Here is a 25,265-nt window from a genome sequence, read left to right on the forward strand (position 1 = left end):
GACTTTCATTATCATTATAAAACTTCTTCAGAACAACAGGAATGAAGCAGTGCATAAACTAAAATTCAAAGAAGATAAGGAGTATCCAACCTTTAAGGTTACTAGAAATAATACACTGGTAGTGTGGCCTGGCTGATTCCTTTCAATGCCTTGGATTTTCTGCGTGGTGCACAAAAACAAATTTTAATTTGCAAGTCTGGGAGACTTTTCAAAACTCTATGCCCTGGCACAGTTTTTTCTTCTTCCAAGAAGTAGGTTCAAGATGGCATTCTTTGATAAAAATAGGTCAATTTGTCTATATTAAAGATCTGCCCTGGTAGGTACCTTCACCTCTTATTTTTTGTAGGATCTTTGGGACCTTCTTTGTTGCTTTAATATATATACTAGAAGCCTCTTCAGACCCATGCACATGATGAAATTCTGCAGGATTTTTAAATTGTGCAAATCAACAACAACTTGCTGTAAATATCCATGTTCTTCAAGGTACTTTACTTTTAAATATGCTTTGCATAAGGAATTTTTGTAATTTTTCTTGAGTTGCAAATTTCGTAAAGTTGGATTTGCATAATGCATATTTACATAAAGCATACCTTATATGGCAAATATAGAAATTGCCCCATTGTGAGCAGATCTGTTAGTCCTATCCAATTCCAAACAAATCTTTAAGGTTATTCAATATCCTTAGGATAAATGGTCTGATTAAAAAAAAAAAAGAAATTCTTGCTCAAGTTGTACATACTTTGGCCACTTTTATCCTCCTAATTTCTCAGAGATAAGTTCTTGAAAATAAGTGTCATTATTTTGTTTTATTGTGCTTATTCCAGGTGCTAGTAACAACATCAAATCTGTATCCTTCAAAGTATGGTGACATTTCAATGGATTTTAAAGAACTTTTACTTTTTTTTTTTTTGTTCAGTTTATCAGAGACAATTGCCCATTTGCAAATAGATAGATTAACATTTCCATAGATAAATTTATGTATATAGGTCAGCATTTTCTTGGAAGAATGTGACTTTCCAATTGACCCCTAAATTACTACATTTTAAAAAACTTGTTTATAATTACTATAGAGGCTTATGCCTGACATTGGTAAATAAATCATTTTTCACATATTTTTTCTATATGGGATTTATTTTTTCTTACCCTTTCTGAAAAAAATTTTAGAAAATGTTAGTTTCTAAATTGGTCCCACTATAACCAATCATGCAAATTTGGTAGACATAAAAATCCTGGTAAATAAGTATAAATAGGAAATGTGGGTACTGACAAAGTTTTTCAGGATCAGATCTCTAATGCTGTACTTGAGTTGCCATTTCATTTTGATGAGTTTACCTTTGCAGATGAGTTATATCTGGGATGAAATTTTGATTTTTATAATCCTTCCAGCCATTATCTATTCACTTCCCCAACCTAAGAGTCAAAGTTGACTATATAGTTGTCCTTTCAATCTGTTCATCCTCATTGGTCTTTTGTTTATAATAAAGCTTCTTTTCTGGAACCATGGTGAATAGGCTACAAACTGATTCTATGTATATGAAAGGGAGTAGTCATGTAAACTCCCCAGATATTATCCTCATATGGACTTCTCATGGAAAAATACAACACCACTCAGTGGTAATTAAAATTCTGGACCTTAAGAACCTTTGCTTCCGAAGCTATTTTTAATTTATATTTTATATAGGAAAGCAACAGTTATTCTAGAAATCCTTATGAAGCACTAAGGATTATGTCAATTTTTAAAAAAGTACACCTTTAGTCAGACAAATACAAAGATTTTATTCTCAACCTATCATACCAACTTGCAATTGGGCATCCTCCATCATCATTAGGGAACCAAATAGGGAAGTTCCCTAATTCAAAGATAAGTCTGAACTAAATGCTGGGACCTTTCACTGTAAATTGCTGAGTACTGTTATTTGTTTCATCTAATTTTTATAATTGAATTTAAATTACTTTACCTACAGTTTAATATACATTAATAGTTATTTTAAAGATGAATAATAATTAATATAGAAATCCAGCATTCAAACCCAGAGCTTATTTCTATTATACCAAGTTTTCAGCCTTTACTTTCTAGACATATACTAGTTAGAAAGGCTGAAAATACTCAGAGGTATTTAAAATACTGCTTACTTCAAATTTCTATCCCCTAAACTCTATGTAAACACTACTAGTCCATACAATTCATGAAAAACAACAACTTTTTCACCTGAAACCTAAAAAAAAGAAAAACAAAAACAAAAAATTCTTCTTATAAGGATATTTAAAGATCATTATCAGGTAGGGAAAAGGTATATAAAGGTATTTCTAATGTAGGAAATTAATCATAATGCCAACTTTCCACAAACTTGGGTTTGCTATGATAATACAAAAAGAAATATAAAGAAAAGTAGTAAATTTAAACAAAACTGTTTCTTTGTGACATAAAAACCTGAATGCTTCTTTTTAAACCTGAGTGACATTTTGTTTATACCTCTTTCACCAACAATCTCTGCTTGCTTTCAGGCATATGACTAGGGATATTTTAAATTCATCAGCCGTTATGCTCGTTGAACTTTCTTGTAAAATCCAATCTTGTCTCTAAATTGCTGCCTATTTCATTCAGAAACTGCGGATAGATGACAATCCAGTCTCTGGGGAGACTAGCAAGGCAGAGCAGAAGCAAACGGAGCACAAGAATGTAAACAAGTAGGATCAGAAACTGCAAGGCTACCAAAAAAAAAAAATACTTACACTTGTACAGCAGAGAGTCTCCATGCAGCAAAAAGAAAGAAAAAAAAAAAGAACATGAATGGAAGGGAGAAAAAGCAATAGCAGTTTTCAGAAGAGAGAGACTCACCATTCAGAAACACAAAGAAGACAGGAAAGCCAAAAATACATAAAAAAAAAAAAAACAAAAAAAACAAAGGAGGTTTGCAAGAATGAAGTAAAAATTTCACTGGCTCAAGGCAAATTAGCTATTAGGTTGTTTTGTTTTTAATAATCAGAAACACAATAACTTGAAAAAAATGTTCATTTAAATATAGGGAGTGTCTTTCCTTATATTTAGGATTTCAAGGTACAATTCACCAGTCTTCTCTTCATTCCTTATTTCCCCCACCCCCACTGTCCCTGTGATTTTGATGGATGGGGAAACCAAGGACTTCAAAGACTCAAACCATCAAAGAAAGATATGGGAAGGCTATATCACAGGCCATCAGAATATCTGAATTCATGATCTACATTCTGGATATGACTCAAGTGTGCACAAGACCAATTCCTGGGAAAATTGTGAAATAGTTTTGTGGCATTATTTTTGGGGGAATTCTCAAGTCTCTGCTTTCTAAGGCTTTTATTTCATTCTATGTGCCTTTCTCTGAAATATTTAAGATTTAAGCCCTAGTATGCATATGCCCTTTTCTTCCTGTTGAAACCTGGACTCAGAAAAGGATCTGATTTTAAACACATTTTTAGCTATGGCATAGTGCCTTACACATACTGGACATTCAACAAATATTGATGGTGATAAACTGGAATAAAAGATCTCTTCATGTATTGAAACAAGCAGGCAGGGATTAACTACCACAGATGTTAGTCTTTTTTTTTTTAAGCTCTACATTTTAGATTTTTCTTTCTCCTCAATGGAAGATTGATTCAGCATAATGAAAAGTACTTCAGACATAATTATGTACCTAATGGATCATTATAAAGCAAAGCAGGGAACCTTTCTACTGGTTCTAGCCCTGGTGTGACAGTGAAGATTCCTCTTAATAAGATGGAGTATCCATGGCAACACTCAAATAAACTTTTACCTTTTCAACAGATCAAAAGTCCTTAGTTCCTTTATTTTTCCTTAATGTATTTTTTTTTTCTTCCAGTTTTAGAATCCAAATGGGAAATGGCACCTTCAAAGTTGCTCATTTCTAGGCTTTAAGAGGAAGCTAAAGATTTCAAAGAGCAAAGGACTTCTAATGGTAAAGAGGAAGTTATCCTCATCTATTCCATCTCATTGTTTCCTATAGAAAACTACACAGGATTCAGAGACACTAGGTGGAGATGGCACAGGGGAAGAAGAGAAAGAAAAAATAAAGGATTATTTTGGAACAAAGCTTAGAGTCAGTTAATGCTGACCTTTTAACTTCATCCTATCATTAAGAAGACAAGCTTATCCTTATCCTTTTCTAAGCTTAGGCCCTGGGCTCTGCTAAGTGAGCTTTCTCCTTATCTAGTCTAGTTCTAGTACCTTCTCTCTGTAGATAATCTGGAATGTATACACTTTGTTTATACAAAATTGTTTGCATCTTGTCACCTCCAAAAGACTCCCTCATTAAGTTCCTGTCTTCTTTGAATGATCTGTACTTAGTATAGTTCTTGTGACATAGTAAACAAGCATTTACTGACTGATCTCCACTTTCCCACTATTTTAGCTTCCCTTTATGTGTTGTCCTTCCACTAAAACATAAGCTCCTTGGAGGCAGGGACAGTCTTACTTGCTCAAATTTTTCTAGCACTTAGTAAATGCTTAATAAATGTATATCATTCATTCTTTCATTCATTAGTATTTTACACTTGAATGATCAACTACTGATGGATGATAATAATAGAAGGCCTGTGAAAAAGATTGCTATGATCTGAATAGCTATTTTGTTTTTTTTTTTTTTGGTCTAGACTTGACATTGCATCAGGGTAGGGACTTGTGGTATAGAAATTTTCTCCCTTGTTATATATCTACAGCTTATATGTAAAAGTCTTAAAGAATTGCTTGAAACACTAATGTCATCATATTATATTCATATATTCCATCTGTTTCCTAGGGACAACAACACAGGAATCAGAGACACTATGTGGAGATGGCCTAGGGGAAAAAGAGAGAGAACACTAAGTCATCATATTCAGTAGGTAATAGTAGCAGGAGTGTACCCAGATATTCTTGGCTCCAAGGGTAACTTTCTGTCCACTAACACCACTGTTCACTGTTTTAGAAATACAGACTGTCAAAATACTAAACAGAGACAAAATTAATGATGTAATTTGGGAATGTTCTCATATACTTGTACATTTGTTCAAGGATAGATACTGAAACTAATTACCTTGCATTACTTTACATTTACTTTAAAAAAGTAAAAAAAAAAAAAAAAAATTATTTTATTCTGAACTTAAGAAATAAAACAAGCATTTCCATAACACAATAGGATTGCATATGATTGCATATGAAACTGTAAATCTATTATGTAAAACTTTGCATTACTCTAATAAAGTCTCAAATGAAAGAATGTCTAGACTATGGATAACTTCTTAGAATAGTCTAAAAGCTTCATCTCATTCTCTTCTTTATTAAACAAACTCCATTGAAAAACAGAAGCTAAGATGTAATGGGCTGAGACTTGAGTTGATACACTGAGGATCCAAGCACGTGAGGCTAAATAGTAATTGGACCATACTCTATTAATATATATACTTGGAGAAAGAATGGCCCCTGCCCACTCTCAGTGCAAGTCTTGATGTGTTGTATAGGAATTGACGATTTTGGTGGGTGGAGGAGAGGGGCAGGAAGAGAGGCAGAGGGAAACTGCTGGCTGGATTCTGGTCTGGTGGCTTCTGGTCTGGCTGGCTTCTTGATGCAGCTGCTGACATTGCTAATCTCCCTTTACCTCTGATTCCCCTTTACCTCTGATCCTTCTTCACCTCTACTGAGAATAAAGATTGAAGATTTTCCCTTAACCTGAATTCCTGACACAGGTTGATTTTAAAATACACGGTCATCACACTAAGATGGAAATAAACACCAAGTTCCCCTGAACTTATCAAATATTTATTAATTTCTGAACACAGAGAAATTAACCAAATCTGAAAATGAACATTTCCATACCAAACTTTCCTGATCACAAACTATACAGAAAAATTCCCATTTCAATCTTCCTAATTACCATCTTGCCCAAGGTTAGATTAAAGGAAAACACTATAGAGATCATTTTATATACTTTAAATAAAATGTCTGGTCTTTGTCTCAAAATACATTATTCCATTTTGAAAATAGAGATTCCTTAGTATGAAAAAATGGAAAACATTTATGAAAAATATTGGACTTGAAGTCAGAATAGTTGGTTTAAATGTCAATGACAATAATCACTAATAATCATCTCAGACTCTTCATATTTACAAAATGTGGATAATCACATCCATGCTGCCTATCTACCACAGGGTTGCTATGGGAAATGAGTTTTGCAAAGATTAAAATGTGATTTTGTAGTAGTAACTGACATTAAAAGCCGTAATAGCGGCCACTCTGAATACTCAGGATGAAATTATTTGAAATTTGGTGGATCTAACATAAAGGGATTTTCTACATAACAGATATCTCTGGAAAATTCTAAGATTAACAACCAATTATTCTGTTGCATTATTTTCATTTTCAAGTAGGCATTTTTGCGTTTGCCAGTCATTCTGTAGGAGAAAGGTTTTTACAAACATTGAATGGAAGTTGGAAGCTGCAGCACTAGCAATAGATGGAAACCTTCCACATTTTAAAATCTATAAAAATGTGACACTAGATAACCTTAGGTATTGGTTTTAGAAAAATTTCCTTCAAAATGTCTTCTATGTACAAAGACATAGGTAAATTCAAAGTTGTACAAGGTCTTTGTAATGCAAAGATTTTATACAATATAGTATAGATATATACAAAAATAATTAGAATACAAGTATCATAAGAGAAATCAAGGGCATTTCAGAGGCCATAGAAACCATTTTGAGGAAGGTACGTTTGAGAATCAGGAAAGACTTCTTGGAAAAGGCAATTTTTCATCTGGGCTTTGAAGGTTGGGTAGGGCTAACAGATATGGATGGGAGAAGGGAAGACAAAGGGGCTTTTCAGAAAGAGGGAGCATAGAATAAATAAATGGAAAAACCATGGTTTATTTGGTAAGTAATGAATTATATTAGAATGTTGTATTGGTTTCTGTGAAGTGATGAAAGGACCAAGAGGTAATGGAAGCGTGGAAAAATAAATTATGTTAGACTGTGAGTACCAGGTTAAGGAGTTTGGATTGGGTGGGTAACAGGAACCTATTAGGAATTTTAATCAAGAGAGTGATATGTAGAGAATAATGCTTGAGATTAAATCTCTTGGCAGTAAATGTGTAGATGGGACTGGAGTGGAGAAGAGAACTGAAGTAAAAGAAAACAAATAAAGAAGACACTAAAGATGTTAAATAATAAAAGAGCTGGATTGGATGAATGCAAAGGGAATGGAAAGAAAGAGATGGATGAGAAACAACTGGGAGGAGAAATCAATAGGACTCAATAGCTCACTGGAGAGCAGTGTGAGAAAGAATGAAGAGGTAGTGGGTAACTAACTGGTTTTGAGCTTGGGAGAATTTAGGTACCATAGATCAAGCAAGAAGATCAAAATTGAGCATGAAAGACGAACTCAATTTTAGAAAAGTTGAGGTGCTGGAGGACCATCCAAGTGGGACTGTCCCACTGGCAGCTGTGAACACTGAATATGGGTCTGTCATAAAAATACAAAGTGATAGAGAGAGGTCATTTCATTTATGTCTTGTAGAGGGAATAGGATAAATACTGATAACTAGCATTTAATAATGCCTACTATATGCTAGATACTATACTAAGCACTTTATAAACATATCTCTTTTGATTATCATAATACCTCTAGGAGGATAAGTGTATATCCTCATTTTCTATCCTCATTTTACAGTTTAGGAAATTGAGGTAGATAGAGGTTAAGAGTCTTGCATCTGAGGTAGCATTTGAATTCAAGTTTCCCTGATTTCAGGTCCAGTGTTCTATCTCCCATACTTTCTAGTTACCTAAGATTAAAAACCAACTAACAATTACATAATACTTTTTTTTCAATGCAAAATAAATTCTTCATAACATCACTGAAGACATCTTAAATTCAACATGTTCAAAACTAAACTCATTTTCTTTCTCTTCTAAGTTGTCTTTTCTTCTAAACTTACCTGTTAAAGTTAAGGACACCACTGTCTCTCAATATTTTGCAATATCTTTAAATATCCCTGCCCCCCTCTTTTCTCTGATACCACAACCACCTTAGTACTGACCCTCATCGTCTCACAAGTGGACTACAGCAAAAGCTCTGATATATCAAAAGTCTCCCTCCATTTTAGCCCATTCTCCATTCAGCCTCCAAAGTGATTCTCCTAAAGCAAAGGTCCAATCATGTTACTGCTCTACTCAATAAACTTCAGTTTATTGGTCTTATCCCTAACACCTCCAAAATCAAATACAAAATCTGCTTAGCCCCAAAAATCCTTCACGTACTTGCAATCCAGTGGCGTCTAAGCTGTTCCATAATTGAAGCGCTCCATCTCTCAACTCCAAGTATTTTCTCTGACTGTCCCCAATTCCTAGAAAGCTCTCCTCAATTCCATCTTCTGGCTTCCTTCAAGTTTCAAATATAATTCTACCTTCTATATATAAATGTACACATATGTGCACAATTACATACATTACTATTTTTGCCTTCAAAATGTACATAATATACATATAAATACATGTACGTACACACACACACACACACACACACACACACACACAGCTGTGTAACTGTGGACAAGTAACTTAGTTTCAGTTTCCTCAATTATAAAATGGAGATAATAGCATCTAATAATAGCATTAATAATTAAATAATTATAATGAATAAGAATCATGATAAATAAATAATAATTAAATTAATAATAGCACAGGGTTATTGTAAGGACAAAATGAGATAATATTTATAAAGTGCTTTCACAGTATTTGGCACATAGTAGGTATTATAAATGCTTTTTCCCTTTCCCTCCCTATGTAGCCCCTTAGTAAATAATTGTTTGCTTATTCTCTCCTCCCTAGATTGTGAATTTCTTGAGGGCAGGCACTGTCGTTAGTCTTTCTTTTTTTTTTAATTCTTTGGCACTTAGTCCAATAACTGGCACATAGTAGGGACTTAATTGCCTAATGATTGACTGAGAGGTTAAATGCAATATTCTACTGTAAATATTATTGATTAACCAGTGTCTTGATTACTAGACAAAAAGTAGGAAATCATAGGGATTGCAGACTTTACATATGCTTCTTCAAGTATGTTTCTAGAAAGTCTAATGAGATTTGCATGTATATACTTTACCAGGGATTCTTAACCTTTTTTATGTTATGGACCTTTTTGGCAGTCTAGAAAAACCTATGAATTTCTTCTCAGAATTATGTTTTTAAATGCAAAAAATAACACTGAACTACTATTTTGTGTTCAACAATTTCAGTCCTATCTGACTCTTCATGACCCCATTTGGTTTATTCTTGGCAAAGATAATATAATTTACCATTAATAGAGTATTTTACCAATTCCTTCTCCAACTCATTTTACAGATAAGGAAACTGAGGCAAATAGGATTAAGTGACTTGTTAGGGGTTACATAACTTAGTAAGTACTTCAGGCTAGATTAGGACTCAGGAAGATGATAAACCTAGTGTTCTATCCACTGTTCCACATAGCTGCAAAGAATTACAAAGGAAACCAATTATACTGAAATTACAGTTGAACAAATATAAATATATTAAAAAAAAAAACACACCAAGTGCACACACCTTAGGTTACAAATCCTTGCATTATACCAATTTTTTTTTAATTCAAAAATTATACTGTAGTTCCAAGATTGTGCCCCATCTGAATCTTGCTTAAACATTACCCTATTATGAAATAAATTTGGTAGAGTCAGATTATTTCTAAAGTGTCTCTAATAAGTTGAAATATTGTGGTATATAAATAAGTTAAGTCTAGTCAACAAATATTTATTAAGAGCTTATTACATATCAAGTTGTGTGCACAAAGAAAGAGAAAAATTTTCTTTGCTCTCAAGGATTCATGATCTAATGGTATGCATACAACTATCTATCTCACAAATTTACATAGATAGAGGGTATGCATTATGTTCTACTGTAAAGATAAATAGGGTTATCATAAATGATTTGCAAATTTATGTTGCAACATTAGCATTTTGGGCATAATTTGCATAAATTAGTTCAAATAATTCATTATTTTAGTTTTAGGAACCAGTAACAACTACATGTATTATTTATGCATTACTATTACTTAGTAAAAAACAAGTGTGAAATTTATTATAGTTGGAGAGAAAGGCAAAAAATTAGGAGCTAATTTTTTTGATTTTGTATTGCTTTACCCACTTGGCATAAAATAATTTCATAACTCAAGCCTGTTGATTGTTCTAAAGAAAATAAGCTATCAACTATGTCATCACTAGTGAAATACAGGCAAAACACAAACATCAGGGTCACAAAAATACAGTGATTTTAAATTCAAAAAATAAAATTAATATATTCAAATGAGTTATGAAATATTCATGTGTGAAAAACCATCGGTGAGAGGTTTGGGTTTTTGTTTTTTTTTTTTGGAACAATAGTCTTGTGATCCTTAAGCTTCCATGAACCAGAGAGATTCAAGATTTGACCAAAGTATTTTAAAAAAATCATTTTTTTGGTGGCAATGGAAGGCAACTAAAGTCTTGATGACTGAACAAAATGTGGTATATAAATGAATTATTACTTTAAAGTAGTATTATCTTTACCTTAAAATAATAATAATGAATGAAAAAGATGAATGGGAAGGCTTATAAGAACTGATATGGATGTTAAGAAATGATTTGTAAGCACAAATTAGAGAACAATAATATACGAAGACCCCAGTAAATAGGAAAAAAGTTTAAAGGGCATAAAAATTCTGATTTATTGATCACTGAACAATCTAGACTCCAGAGCATTGATAATGTATTTTTCTTTCTTTTCATTAACATGGCAATGTTCTATATGCTGCCCTACAGTTACAGAATTAAGATATATGTTGTCTACTTGGATTGGAATGATTTTTATTTTGAGATAACTTTTTGTTTCTAATCACACTCAATGCCGCTTAGGACAAATTTTATGTTGTCTAATGCTAAGTTGAAGATTTCATAGAGGTCCTATTTGAAAACACATTAAGATATTTCAAGATTGCAAATAATTGCTACAACAAAATTCTACCAGCTTACTACATATTTTTGAAAAAGATTTTCCAAGTGTAGAGTTAAAATAAATCAAACCAATATATTATTTGTCTGTCATAAATTTTTAATCTCCTTGGTCAAGGAAAGCAGGAAAGTATATTTAATAGAAAGAGCACTGGACTTTTTAATCCAAGTTTATCACTGGCCAGCTGTAAGGCCATAGATGAACCATATATCTATCCTGGTACCTCAGTTTTTTCATCTGTAAATTATAGTAATTTTGTCAATATTTTGTCCAGATGATCTTAAGTTCTGAAAATTCTTTTTATTTGTCTGTCACAAATTTTTACAGATAGCATAATGGAAAGAAACATTATTTGACTTGAAGTCAGGAGACCTGAATTCAATCCTTACACTTACTAACTGTATGATATAAGGACAAGTTACTTAACTATGAGGTTTACTTCCCCATTTGGAAATTTGGAATACTTGGCACATAATAAATGTTTACTTCATAGGTTTATTGTGAAAGAAATTGTTTGTAAAGTGGCTCATACATGGGACTTAGTATTATGACTTCTAAATAGTTCTTTAGACAATTAACTATTTGTGTGGAAACAACTACATAGAGCTCTTAATTAAGGGAGTAACAATTTAATATAAAGTCAAAGCAGATGAAAAGCTCTCAAATCAATAATGCCCTAGCTAACATATGCTCCATCTGACTAATCAATCACTCCCAACATTCTTCAGAGTTCATGTAGTCAAGCAACAAGTTAAAGAGTTGTGGCCTGAATTTTGTTTCTTGCAAATTAATCAATCATATAGATTTTTAGCTCTGTTGCCAAGAAGACAATCTAAAATCTCCCTTGGAAATTCTTCTACACTGCTGAACTGTCCTGCTAAACCACATAACAGGTTCAGTTATTAACTATGAAAGGAAACACATGCTTGAAAATAGAAGAGTAATGGGGAAAACAGAAAAGTAGGTATCTAAGTAGAGAGAAAGCTGCAATGATTCAGGAAAGACCCATGATCTAAAGTCTCAACTCAAGTGTCACCTTCCTAGCCTTTGCCAATTTCCCTAGTTGCTAGTACACTTTCTTCTAAAATTTTATATATATATATATATATATATATTGCTATCATGTGCATGCTTATATATATGCACCTATTATCTTCAATTGGGATCAAAGCTCCTTGAAAGTAGGGACTTCTGGCTTTGTATGTTAAGGATACATTGTATCCCTAGCATTTAGAACTGTGATGGGCCAAAACTGTACTTGAAACAAAGATTCTTACTAGGTGTTAACTCAGTGGAATTGATAATACAATGGTTATCTAGTTTAGCATGGTGATTAATAGTTCTCTAGTTCAGTATGATTGAATTAATCTCACAACAAATAATGGTCCCCTGGTGATATAATGATTAGCTTATACTCAGTATGATGAATGGATTTCATTGTAATAGAGTATTTAAGAGGTCAGAATCAGAGATAGAGAGGACTTGGAGAAAACAGAGGATTGGGGGATGGAGCTCAAGGTCTCAGAGCCAAGGAGAGACATTCACTCCATCTCCCATCACTGTAGTGGCTGGTCTGTCCTCCTGCTTCCTTCCTCCTGTCTGTCCTACTTCAGACCAAGGCTGGTCTGAAGGACCTCCAGAACCTAGCCCAAGCCCCAGGCAAGGAGATGGACTGTGAAAGAGACACTAAGGAATTCTGGACTTTATCACTTGGTATTCTAGTAGTGATTACTCTGCTGAAACCAAGGTGGGTCCAAAAACCTCCAGAAAGCAAAACAGAATACTACATAGAATAATACTTGGCACATAATAAGTGCTTAATAATTCTTGCATCCAAAGTCTTTGACACTGTTAAATAATAATAATAATAATAATAATAATTATGTGTTTTATATATATGTTATTATTATTATTTGACACTTAAATAATTATTAAATAACAATATCAGAAATTGGTGTGAATTTATTAGTAGAAAGTACATTAAAAAGTGCACTTCTACCTATCTTGTTATTGTACCTTTGGGAACATGGGACTGGGAATTTCCAGATGAAATTTCATCTAAGTGCTACAGTCACTTTTACAATGTGAATTAATTCTTCTTTACTTCCCACAGTGCCTATGGCAGTCCTGAGCAAGCAACAGTTGTTTAATAATGCTCACATTTGTTATAATGACTGAAGAAGTAATGCCAGATGTAGACACTGGGCATGAAACTGAGGAAAGATCTCAAATCTTTAAGGCATTGGTTCATATCCACATGACCCTTTTGTTCACCTAAGTTAACTGTGTGTGTGTGTGTGTGTGTGTGTGTGTGTATAAAGACTCAAATGTTTGGACCCAAATCCCAGTCTCTCTCTTTCCAAGTTTGCTTTCTTTCTTTTTACTAGATCTCATTCAATATAACTTTTCAATTTTCTTGAACACCAAGGTCTCTCATTACATCCAGGGTCATTTCCAGTCCTCCTGTTCTATATTTGGCCACTGGAGCCAGATGGCTCTGGAGGGGAAAGTGAGGCAGGTGACCTTGCACAGCCTTCCCTCACTTAAATCTAATTAACTTGCATGTCATGGAATCACCTCCCTTATGTTATGGTCCTCTTCTAGAACAAATGACAAAGAACAACAATAAGATACACTGTCTTAAAAAAAAATTTAAAAGCAAATTGTATATAATAGAGATTTGAAGTTTTAAGTAAAATCCTTTATTTTTGCTTTGTTTTGTTTTGTAATGCAAATTTTATTTGGTGTTTCTTAAGTTTGGAATAAATGAACAAAGGAATGAAAATATAGTCTTTGTCCACAGTGAGCTCACAATCTAATGGAGTAACACCTTCTCCATAAAGTAATAATTTATCTATGTTAATAAAACACTTTTGTAATTGAACAAAGTTTTACTAATAATAGGAACTTTACCTATGGACTAGATAGAAATGCTGACTATAGTCTACCACATAGTAGGAGGTAAAAGAACTGATGAGTTATTTGTCTAGTAACTTAGTATCAGGGCAGATATACTTGTGTCCTGGACTGCCTTTGGAAGAATGGCATTCTTGTAGGATCAGAGAATATGCCTAACCCCAGATTATTTGATATTTAACTTGCATCTTCTGTTGAGTGTGTTTTTTACCAGAACTTAGAAACTTGGGTTATTGGCATTGCCTTATGTCTGGTTCCTGGTTGAGTGGGTGTTCATTCTGAAAGTGGCTATTAGTGGGAATTCAACTGAAGGGGAGAGAGGATGCTAGTTCACTAATCAGTGATGAACTTAACCCAGGGTCTATCTTGGGGACAGAATAAATCTGAGATTCTGTTTTCCACAGAAAAAAGGAAATAATTGTGGGGGAAGGTAACCCCTGACATGAAAATCCTCAATTTCCTCTTCCTAGTTATATAACTAACATTTTAAATCAGCATAAAGGTTAAAAGCAAGGAAAAAGTTTCCCGAGTACATTTTTTAACTTAATCATGATAAACACTTATTTACAAATTTTTTATACCTTCCATATTTTTATGCTATTTCTCTCATCTGCTTTGTATCTTTCCTTCTCTCCATCCTTTCTTTTTTCTCTTCTCTCATTTTGTAAGTGTATAAAATTCCTGATGAGAAATCCTAAATCAATGCAAATCAGCAACTATTCTACAACTTTATAGTTTTTAAAAGTTGTATCGATTTACTTAACTTTTTTACTTAACAGTATTTTTTATTTTTCCAATTACATGTAAAGATAATTTTCAAATTTTATTTTTGTAAAATTTTGATTTCCAATTTTTTTCTCCCTCCCTCCCTTTACTCTCTTCTCCCTAACACAGTAAGCAATCTGATATCAACTTTATAGTCTTAAAGAGAGTTTCTGGGGGAGGGGAAGGAGTCTCCTTCTTCTCTCCATTACCTTCTATAATTCAAACAACATACAATTATTCTGTCTCAATGTGCTCTCAGACGAAACAGAAGTAGCTACATTTTGGGAAAAGATACTTTACTCTTGATGTGTCTTAATCTGCATTTTGTAATCTCTCCATTTTATAAAGAGAGACAGACCCTTTTTCCTCAACTTGTAAAGCCAAACTAAACAGAACCTGTTTTAGAGTGGTTTCTGTAACCTATACTTAGAGTGGTTTTCTCATGAAAGCTAAGTATTCTTTCACTTAGCCCTAAAATAAACAACAACAAAAACCCACAACTATTTTATTCAACAAAATATTGGACAGCTCACAAACTTTCCCCCAATTTTTCCAAGATTTAGAAGTGTAAGTGTAATTGCAGGAGAGAACATATAGTGTTATATAGCTTATTTATGGTTTCTATTTAAATTTTTTCTTCATCATTACTTTTTTTTTGGGGGGGGGCAGGGAAGAATAAGGGTGTGGAAGAATTGCTGTTTGTCATTATGTTTTAGGTTCTGAGAGACTAAGGCAATTGATGCAGTAAGATATATCACTTCCTAAATTAAACATCAAAGTCAAAATCCTTGTGCTCCTATTTACACCTACACCCACATCCCCCTCACCTCCCTGCCCACACCCACGACTATGTCTAGTTTTGGTCAGAGAAGGGAGCACTCCAATAAGCCATTTATAACAATTACAATTCAAACAACTCCCTTAAAATAACCTGCTTTTTTGCTTAATTCTTTGCATACCTATCAATACATATATATAAAATTATCTGTCTTATCTCTCCATATATTATAATCTATATTGAAGATTAGTTCTAGACTACTAATATACACAAAAATTAACTTCATTAGTCCTCATGGCTAAATAAATAATGCTGATAACATAATATTTTTTTAAATTAAAAAAATAAAAAGAATATGCTAAGTTGAAAGTTAACAGTTTCTAGGACAAAGCCATTTTAACTTTTATAAGGACAAATGTACGCATTTATATAGGAAAGATGTGGCAATATCAGTCTTTTATCACCTACTCACAACTTAAGAGCTGAACAGTTTATCTTTTTTATAAAAAGGTAATTATATGTACAATATTTCAGAGTCGGATTCTTTTTCTACAGCAAAATAACGTTTTGGTCAGGTATACTTATTGTGTATCTAATTTATATTTTAATATATTTAACATCTACTGGTCATCCTGCCATCTAGGGGAGGGGGTGGGGGGGTAAGAGGTGAAAAATTGGAACAAGAGGTTTGGCAATTGTTAATGCTGTAAAGTTACCCATGTATATATCCTGTAAATAAAAGGCTATTAAAAAAAAAAAAAAGGTAATTATATTAAAATCTATTGATTAAAAAGGCAAAAACTATCATCACAACTGTTTTTACTGATAAGAAACATAATAATAATGAACTCGATACCTGGGGGAAATTGTCTGTCTTAGAGTTAAGGAAAAAAAAAACAAACCCATATGTATGTACATGTATATGTATATATATATATATATATATATATATATATATATGCACAAGTACATGACACTTATATACACACATGCACACATACATACTCATATTCTCTAGGTATATAACTAGACATGTAATCATTGAATTTAAGACAACATGCAAAGCATTAGGAGACCATGACAAACATGATGATTCAAAAAACACACTTAGACAATTGTGCAACAATACAATGGGCCATACCAGAGGGTAAATATGAATTGCAAAATTTCAAAGAAGAGAAACAATTCTGGGGAAGGAACATTAGAACTAAGAAATACTTGTCATGGCAATTGTTTTCATATCTATTCATTTCAATTTTTCATTTAAGAACATATCTACCATGGAAATAAGTTAAGACTTTTCCCATAGCTATTTTTCCTGCTTTTGCAAAGATGAAATTCTAAACTAATAAAAAGAACCAAGTAAATGGGGCAAAAATATTAAAAGGAAACTATCTTACCATACAAGTATCTAAGTCTTCTAAACGCTCTATCTCAGTCAATTCCTCCACAGTGATGATGGAGCGTTTAACTGGCTTCTCCTCAGCCAATTCAATCTCTAACTCTTGATGTGGAAGGAGTTTGCCTCTCCTGGTAAAATGGTCAGCCTAGGGCAAGAGGAAAACATGTCAAATATGCACAGGGTGAGGCTGAAAGATGAGGAGCAGGAAAATTTGGCTGCTGGTACACTTGTGGCTATCTTCCACCAGATGGCGCAACGGAGAGCAAGGTTGGCAGGTGGCTTTGAATAAAATATTCCTATACTAAAGACAGGTAAGTTTTTCATTTTGCCATCCAAATATCTCCCATGGGAAGAATACAAATACTTTTCTTGTTTCAATTATTTTATTAGGAATCGGTTGCAAGACAATATAGCTATACACACTGAATAGTGAAAAAGTTTGTGTTGACTGAAGGAAAAGAAATAGCCTCAACTCTTATTTCCCATAAAGCAAAATCTGAAAAGGGGAAGAAATTCCTTAGTCACTCTTGTTTTAACGATGGTCAATTCACAAACTATTTGTTGGTTTTAATTAATTCATTTTAAGAATGTAATTTGGAGATACAAACCATGAATTGCCAGTGTTCTGTTTTGGTTCAATGTGCTAAATGTGCAATCAAACAACAAGATGTGGAAGATGTTGTGATAAGAAATATACACCAGCACTGAGGTGATTTTCAGAATAAAATTAATACTAGTATATTCTATGACATTTTAAGATAAAAGAAGAAGAAAGCAATTTCAAACCATTCTATGGGTAAGTAACGTTAAGATAAAGAGAATTTCACAGCTTTTCAAATTTTATTCAACAATGAAGTTTCAGTTTGAAATTACTTTTTTCTTTAGTTCAGTAATTATGCTCTCCCCAGTTATCCTCCAAATCCAGAAGCATTGACATTAAACTGAAACTCAAGAAAGTGAAAATATTTCCAAATAATAATTTTTCTATGAGGGGAAAAAGGAAAAAAAAATGTTTCTGAACTATGTGGAAAGGTCAATATTTCTTCAGTGGTTATAACTCTATACAATGCCAAAACACACACATGAAAAAAGACAAACTACCAAAAATCAACATGAAAAGTAAAAAGTATAGTCAAACACTTAGATGACATTTTTTTCATCTGTATGCTTTGTGGATATTAGATTTGTGTCATAAATAAATTTTAAAGTGTGCTCTGGAAGGGTTATACCAACTTAAAATCTACTTGCAATAAGAGTGTGTTGCTTGTTTATTCTTTGCTTATGGAGAATAGATTCAACTGGAAAGATCAAATAGTAAATATTGTTATTTATGGTAGGTTGATCTGTATCCTCATTTTGACTCTTTTTTTCCACTAGAAAACAAATGTGATATAACTGCCTTGGAGTTTTAAGATTAGTTTTCTTTAGGGTCTTGTATAAAATCCTATGGCCTAATCCTTTCTTATCACCCAACAGTTACACTATTCCATGCCTAGACTGTTGATTCACAATCAACTCTTATGTATACAGTTGAAATTACTTGACTGGAAGAAACTTTTCTTATAATTCATACTTTGTATGGAAGGTTTCCACTTCGTATATTATCTCTACTATTCAAATGTCAGACTACAACCACAGTTATAAAACCTTCTACTTTGCCTCAGGGGGTTTTCTGAGTTCTAAAGCAGTGACACAAAATTTCTGAAATATTTCTCATATGTCTTAATATTGGAAACAAAATCCTTTACTTTGCTCTGAACTCTAATAAAAAATTATATAAATGAAATTTAAATTTCTACTTTGCCACATTTCCTAATGTCCAACTCAGAAATCAGTAGCTTTCTTTCCTTTGAACATACTCATTTTACCTTAGGCATTTTCTTTCCACATCTAAACATTTTATCTTATTCTTTATTTTAAAGTATAGCTTATTCTTAAATATTCATATGTAGAGCAAGATTAGCACAGCTTAATGAAGTTTAGATGACTAGGCTGATTTCTAGCTTTGGTCCTCCCCTGCCAATATTTTTTCCTAAGTTACTAACAAATAGGAGTAACTTTGGATTTGGTCTAATTTCCTCTTTCTCCTCCTCATGGTGTACTAGAGCCAGAATGTAAGTAGAAGGAAGAAAGCAAAAGCCTGGATAATTCAAAAGCTGGGTAGAGCATGACTTGAGACTGCAATTCATAAACTGGATAACATGACTTCTCAGTTTTATGAAGGAAAGAAAAAAGTGTATCTGCAAAGCTATAAAGAAAGTAATGTAAAATTATTTTATAAACATTTATAGCCCAGTTATATTTTAAACTCAAAAGTCTACCAGAACTCACCAGTTTATGATGGCAATGTGAAAGGGCATCCAAGATTTCATCTACAATTCGGTCTGAGAGGAAAGAGGCCACTGTCAGCTTTACTTCACTGTGTAAAAAAGGAAAGGAAGGATATGTAGAAGTATTTTAATTTGTACAAGGGAACTCCCTACAAGTTTTGATTGTGGGCTGATATGATCATCAGTGACCCAGTTACTATCTCTAAAAATGGAATATAAGAATGTATGAACAGAGCTAGGGACTTCCAAAAATAATCTTTAAAGACTGCAATAAACACAAAGGTAATAGAATTTCTTTACCAATTTCAACCTGCATTTGCAATTTTAAAACTCAAGATCTAATGTTAGAAATAAAAAACATCTGGCTAAAAGCAAACATAATAGGGACCATATGTTCAATTTGCCAAGGAACAATTCATCCATTGACAAGAATGAAAACAAACCAGGTCTGGAATAAATTAAGAAAGTCTTGTCTGGTTTTGTTAAGCCTCGGTTATTACCTTAATACCCATACTCCTTCTTGGCCTCTGTTTTGCTCAGTTTTACAAAATAAATGATACTGTATTCCACTCCTGCTAATCCTGGCCATCTTGTACACCTGGAATCAGGGGCATTTCCAGAGAATCATAGTCTAGAACTGAGTATTCTCCTTCTACCTTTATTACTACCTTGTTGTATAAACTAGGGAAAGTCATTTCAACTCTTTGGACTATAGTTCTCTTTAAAAAAGATGCTTGGGGGAGATAGGTCCTTTTTTGTGCTAGTTGTAGACATCAACTTTTGCACTCCATGTCTAAGATGTTCAGTGAAAGGCCTCATGTTCTATTTCAGCGACTCTCTTGTTTTCTGTCCTCTGGAGAAAGGCTCAGAAGCATCAGAGCATGGCTTGTGTGTTTCAGTAACAAGGAAGCTTAATCCTTCTAATTCCCATTGGATGACTGATAATTTAGGTAGCACTTTCACAGTTTGGCCTTTATGAAGAATATACATCCATGAGTGTTTTCAGTTGTGAATGATCCTATACATTCACAGATGTGAACCCATGTGGTGGCCCCAAACCCCACCACTACTGAATAAATTCTGCCAGCTCCTGAAATCAATAGGGTTTCAGTCTTCCTAGCAAGGCAAAAGAGATACAGAAATAATAATAATAATAATAGTATCATATTATAAAACTAAAATGGAACAAATCCATGCCTATCAGGCAAAAATCTCCTCTCACCCAAGGGCAATAATGTAAACAAAGACACTTAGGCCTTTGAAAGTACTTTGGCAGTCAAAGAGATAGAACTGAAAGCCATTAACTCATTGATGTTTTGTATTATGGTTTCCCAGACTAAAGATTAAATTAAAAAACAAGGATATATTAAGTATCCTCCCTAAGTTCTTTATATTTGTCATATATTTTGCCATTTTTTTCTTCATCACATGGGGATAACCCACATAAAAAAAGAAAACTTTTCATTTTTTTTTTTTTACTGAGGTTAAAAAAAAAAAAATTGTTGGCTTTTAACCTTCAGATGTCAGTGCTAAAAAGGAAAGTCCCTGTAAGAAATGGCTTCTGCATTGCCTCAGGAATTATTCTCCTACTAGGCTGGCCACTCAATTTATGATTTATTTGCCTCAGCTAGCCTTAACTTTTATGGAAAATGGATCAAGGCAACATTATGTGAAGTTAAGTGTGTGTGTGTGTGTGTGTGTGCGTGTGTGTATGTAAGCACATGTGTAGATGTGTGTAGTAGGTTGATGCACAAAATGAAAACTGGATTCAAGTCAAAAACTGATAGTTGGGAGGGACTCAAAATCCATCTAGTCCAACACATATTTTAGATGAAGAAAATGAGCCCCAAATGAAATTGTATCCAAGGCCATGGAAGAAGTGAGCCTGAGATGTAAGAAATGAACTGTGGTCCCCTGACTCCAGAGAGAAATTTCATTCTACTATATCATCCTACTTCCCAAATTTATTCAGTTTAAGCATCTGAAAACATTATATAATGGACCTAATAAAGTTTCTGTTACAACTCAATTGATTCAACATTTCATATTTTGTTTTGTTTTTATAAAGAGTTGGTAGTGATTAATGACTAAAAAGTCACGTTAATTATTTGGGTTTAAAGGAACTTATGTTTTTCATTGACCATTACCTTCTTAGCAAAAATTAGGAAGAATTAATGTGGATCAGATCAGATTCACCAGTATCTTAGTAAACAACTTGAAGAAGGTTGGTGGTAATTGCAGATACTAAATGGAAACTTCTTTGTGACATCTGTTTTTAAAACAAGCCACTAAATTTCCAAAAGGAAACTTGTGTAAATTCCCAAAAAGGTCATATTAGCATAAATGTAACACCACAAAGTCACTTAGTAGTATGCATGTATTGAAAGAGCCGAGAGGCCACAGCAAAATTGTAATGGGTTTCTCTATAGAGTGACAAAATGCACATTTACATCTAATATTTCAATATCTGATGAAAAACTGATTGAATTTTTCTGAATAAATCAGGCTAATGATTTATGAAGGTAAAATGATAAAAGATCATGCACAATAAATAGGGAACACATGTTAAAACCAAAATTCAAAAGAACAAATAATGGTAAATCTACAAGTGATATAGGAATTTATATTATTTTCCTCTTTGGGAAATATACAGGACTTACATATTTTTTGGTAGTAATATGTGTATTCTCATCCAAGAACTATATATGTATACCTACATGCACACATACACATATATAATGTATACACACATCAAATGTGTCAGATATACAATGAGCAATAAAATATTTTCTTATGTGCATGTGTATGAAAGTATGTATGAATATGTACACACACATATATAAATACAAATACAGTGAGACACATAAAGAAATCTTATTGTTCACTGCACATGGAGAAATGAGAAATTGTACATTCAAATTTTTAACGAACCTAATTTTGTTAAGAATATCAATTCCAGACTGCTCTAATAGGACATTTTTAACAAAGGTGCGTGGAATGGAAATCTTTTCCGTGCTGGCATGAATCAGGTCTTGTCGGATGTTGGCCTTTTTCATCACACTGGGGCAAAGATTTTCAGCAGCATCTACCATGGATTCAAGTAATGCCTGAAATATAGCATAGAGGGAAACAACATCAGGATAACATGAGTATGCACATACCAGAATTTCCCTAAAACTGAAAAGTCATTATGTGTGACTGTGAAGACTTTTGATAGTAGCCATATGCCTGAAACTCACAAATGAACAGGATAATAGAATCCTGGTATGTAACACATTAATAATCATTGATTGCATATACCAGAAATAAAGAAGCTATAGGAATTTTTAAACAGTGTTTTTAAAATGTTTTATCAGCTATATTTCATGACAAAAAGTGTTAAAAATGTTTAAAGCAGCATTTGTCCCACACATTTGCACTTATAAGCTTTTCTCCCGTACATTTTGAAAATTGGATTCCAGAAATAAGCACAAAGGCATGGCTTTAGAACTTTTGAGAAGGAACTCTCATGCAAACCCAATGTAGCAACAAAATAAGTTAAGCCATTTTTTACTTGTGGCCAGGTGGCTTCACAGAAAAAGAAAAATGGCTTCCAAATTTATGATTATAAATTTAATTATTATAATAACATTATAAATAACAATATAAATTATGATTATTATAATAACATTTTTAGGTATCAAGTAAAACAAGAGAATTCCAGGAACTAAAATTTTCATTTTTTATTATCATTTTATTTGGATTTAAAACTTTTAAGTTTCACTGAAATATCACTGAAAGAAATCAAGACATTGTTTCAATTAAGTTCAACCATCCTAACAAACAAGAAAAGAAAAGGCTAGTTTTACACTTGTTTGCTTTTAGGATCAAACATTAGAAAATATCTTTAGGAAGATAAAAAGCCTCTTGCTTCAGAATAACTTCATGGCAAATAAATTTTGCCTTCATGCTTTTCAGCCACAGGATCCAGGACCAGGAGGACATTTAGAAATCTCTTAAGAGGCAACTAGTTGATAAAAAGGATCTAAAGTCAGGAAGATTGGAATTTAAATTCTGGCTCATGTACTTAACAGCAAATGATTTAACCTATGTGTGTCTGTTTTTACTTCCTCATCTGTAAAAGGGGGATAAGAATAGCACTTATCTCCCAGGGCAGTCATACAGATAAAATGAGCCAATACTTGTAAACTGTTTTGCAAATTCTTTTTTTTTTTTTTTTTTTTTTTTTTTGGCTGAGGCAATTGGTGTTAAGTGACTTGCCCAGGGTCACATGGCTAGGAAATGGAAAGTATCTGAGACCAAATTTGAACTCAGGGGCTCCTGATAGAGTACCTCAAGGGCTGGTGCTCTATTCACTGTACCACCTAGCTGCCCCATGCTTTGAAAATCTTAAAGAACTACATAAATGCTAGCTATAATCACAGTAACCACCCTCACAATCATCACTACCACCATTATTATTTCCACTATCACTTCTATAATCTATCCAAGGTCCTAAAAGGTAGCAAATACTTGAGCTAGAACTACAACCTACATTCTCTGTGATATTTTATTGCTTTTGTAATCATGTCTCAGTCTAATGTTTTTCCAAAAAACTTCCATGGATGATAGTGTTTTCAAAGGAAGGCAGTGGGATACAGTGGGAACAAGTAGCTTAAGTTTCTGCCAACAGTTTTGCTACTAGTTGGCTGTGGGATCTTGAGACATAATATCTCAGATCTCAATTTTTCATTAGAAAAATTAAAGGGTCATTTGGACTAGATCATTTTCAAAAGTTCTTTTTAGCTATGAATGGCTGTGTAATTAGGATGCAATATACAGACACTCCTACAAAAAGCACTCAAATGAACAATTATTTATAGACAATTAATTATTATACTCTCCTCTTCTTTCCAGCCTTAACATTAAGGAGAACAAGTTCTACTCCATTCCATCTTCTGCTTTCAAATTCCTAACACCCTGGTCTTATCACCAGTCCTTGAAAGGTAACTTCATGCTCTTTCCTATTACCTTCTTTATTCCATCCACTATAATCAGTTGTTCCAAAACCTTTTCCTTTTTTCTTATACTACAAGCCCTCTTTACCCACTTTATAGTTAAGCACCTCCTCTCATACTTCATTGGAAAAACTGAGGTCATTTGCTGAAAGTTCCCTCATCTCCCCTTATCATCTTCCCTTTAATAATATCCCAAACTATATCCTGCTTCTCTTCAGGCTTTGATGTGGGAAACCTTTTTTGGTTCTCTGTTTCTTTTCTCTTCTCCAGGAGATTGCCTCCTCTGCCATCCCACTCTCTCTAATCTTCACCTTCTCCCTATCTACTGATTTCCTTCTCTGCCACCTACAGCTGTTATTGGAAATCATCCTTTAAAAAAAAAAGTTCCTTTGATCTGCATGTGCCAAAATGTTTGTGGCAGCCATTTTTGTAGTGGCTAGAAACTGGAAAATGAATGGATGCCCTTCAATTGGAGAATGGTTGGGTAAATTGTGGTATATGAATGTTATGATATTATTGTTCTGTAAGAAATGACCAGCAGGATGAATATAGAGAGGCTTGGTGAGACTTACATGAACTGATGCTAAGTGAAATGAGCAAAACCAGGGGATCATTATATACTTCAACAATGATACTGTATGAGGATGTATTCTGATGGAAGTGGATATCTTCGACAAAGAGAAGATCTAATTCAATTCCAATTGATCAGTGATGGACAGAATCAGCTATACCCAGAGAAGGAACACTGGGAAATGAGTGTAAACTGCATTTTTGTTTTTCTTCCCAGGTTATTTTTACCTTCTGAATTTTTACCAATTCTTCCTGGGCAACAGGAGAACTGTTCGGTTCTGCATACATATATTGTATCTAGGATATACTATAACATATTTAACCTGTATAAGACTGCTTGCCATCTAGGAGAGGGAGTGGAGGGAAGGAAGGGAAAAATCGGAACAGAAGTAAGTGCAATGGATAATGTTGTAAAAAAATTATCCATGCATATGTACTGTAAATAAAAAGTTATAATTATTTTTTTGAAAAAGTCCCTTCTT

General features: G+C 33.3%; 1 protein-coding gene across 6 annotated transcripts in view; it reads right to left on the bottom strand.

Moving 5' to 3' along the window:
* Nucleotides 1-25,265, bottom strand: part of CARMIL1 (capping protein regulator and myosin 1 linker 1) — a 344,450-nt gene that overhangs the window by 39,593 nt on the left and 279,592 nt on the right. For all 6 annotated transcript variants that reach the window (XM_031946771.1, XM_031946768.1, XM_031946772.1 and 3 more), the window contains 3 exons: nt 22,148-22,323; nt 19,218-19,305; nt 16,885-17,031 (listed from right to left, as the gene is read on the bottom strand). In XM_031946771.1, the coding sequence (XP_031802631.1) occupies nt 16,885-17,031; nt 19,218-19,305; nt 22,148-22,323 (411 nt within the window). The remainder of the gene's footprint in view (nt 1-16,884; nt 17,032-19,217; nt 19,306-22,147; nt 22,324-25,265) is intronic.

This window comes from Sarcophilus harrisii, chromosome 1 (genome assembly GCF_902635505.1).
Source record: "Sarcophilus harrisii chromosome 1, mSarHar1.11, whole genome shotgun sequence".
In the NCBI taxonomy this organism is placed as follows: Eukaryota; Metazoa; Chordata; class Mammalia; order Dasyuromorphia; family Dasyuridae; genus Sarcophilus; species Sarcophilus harrisii.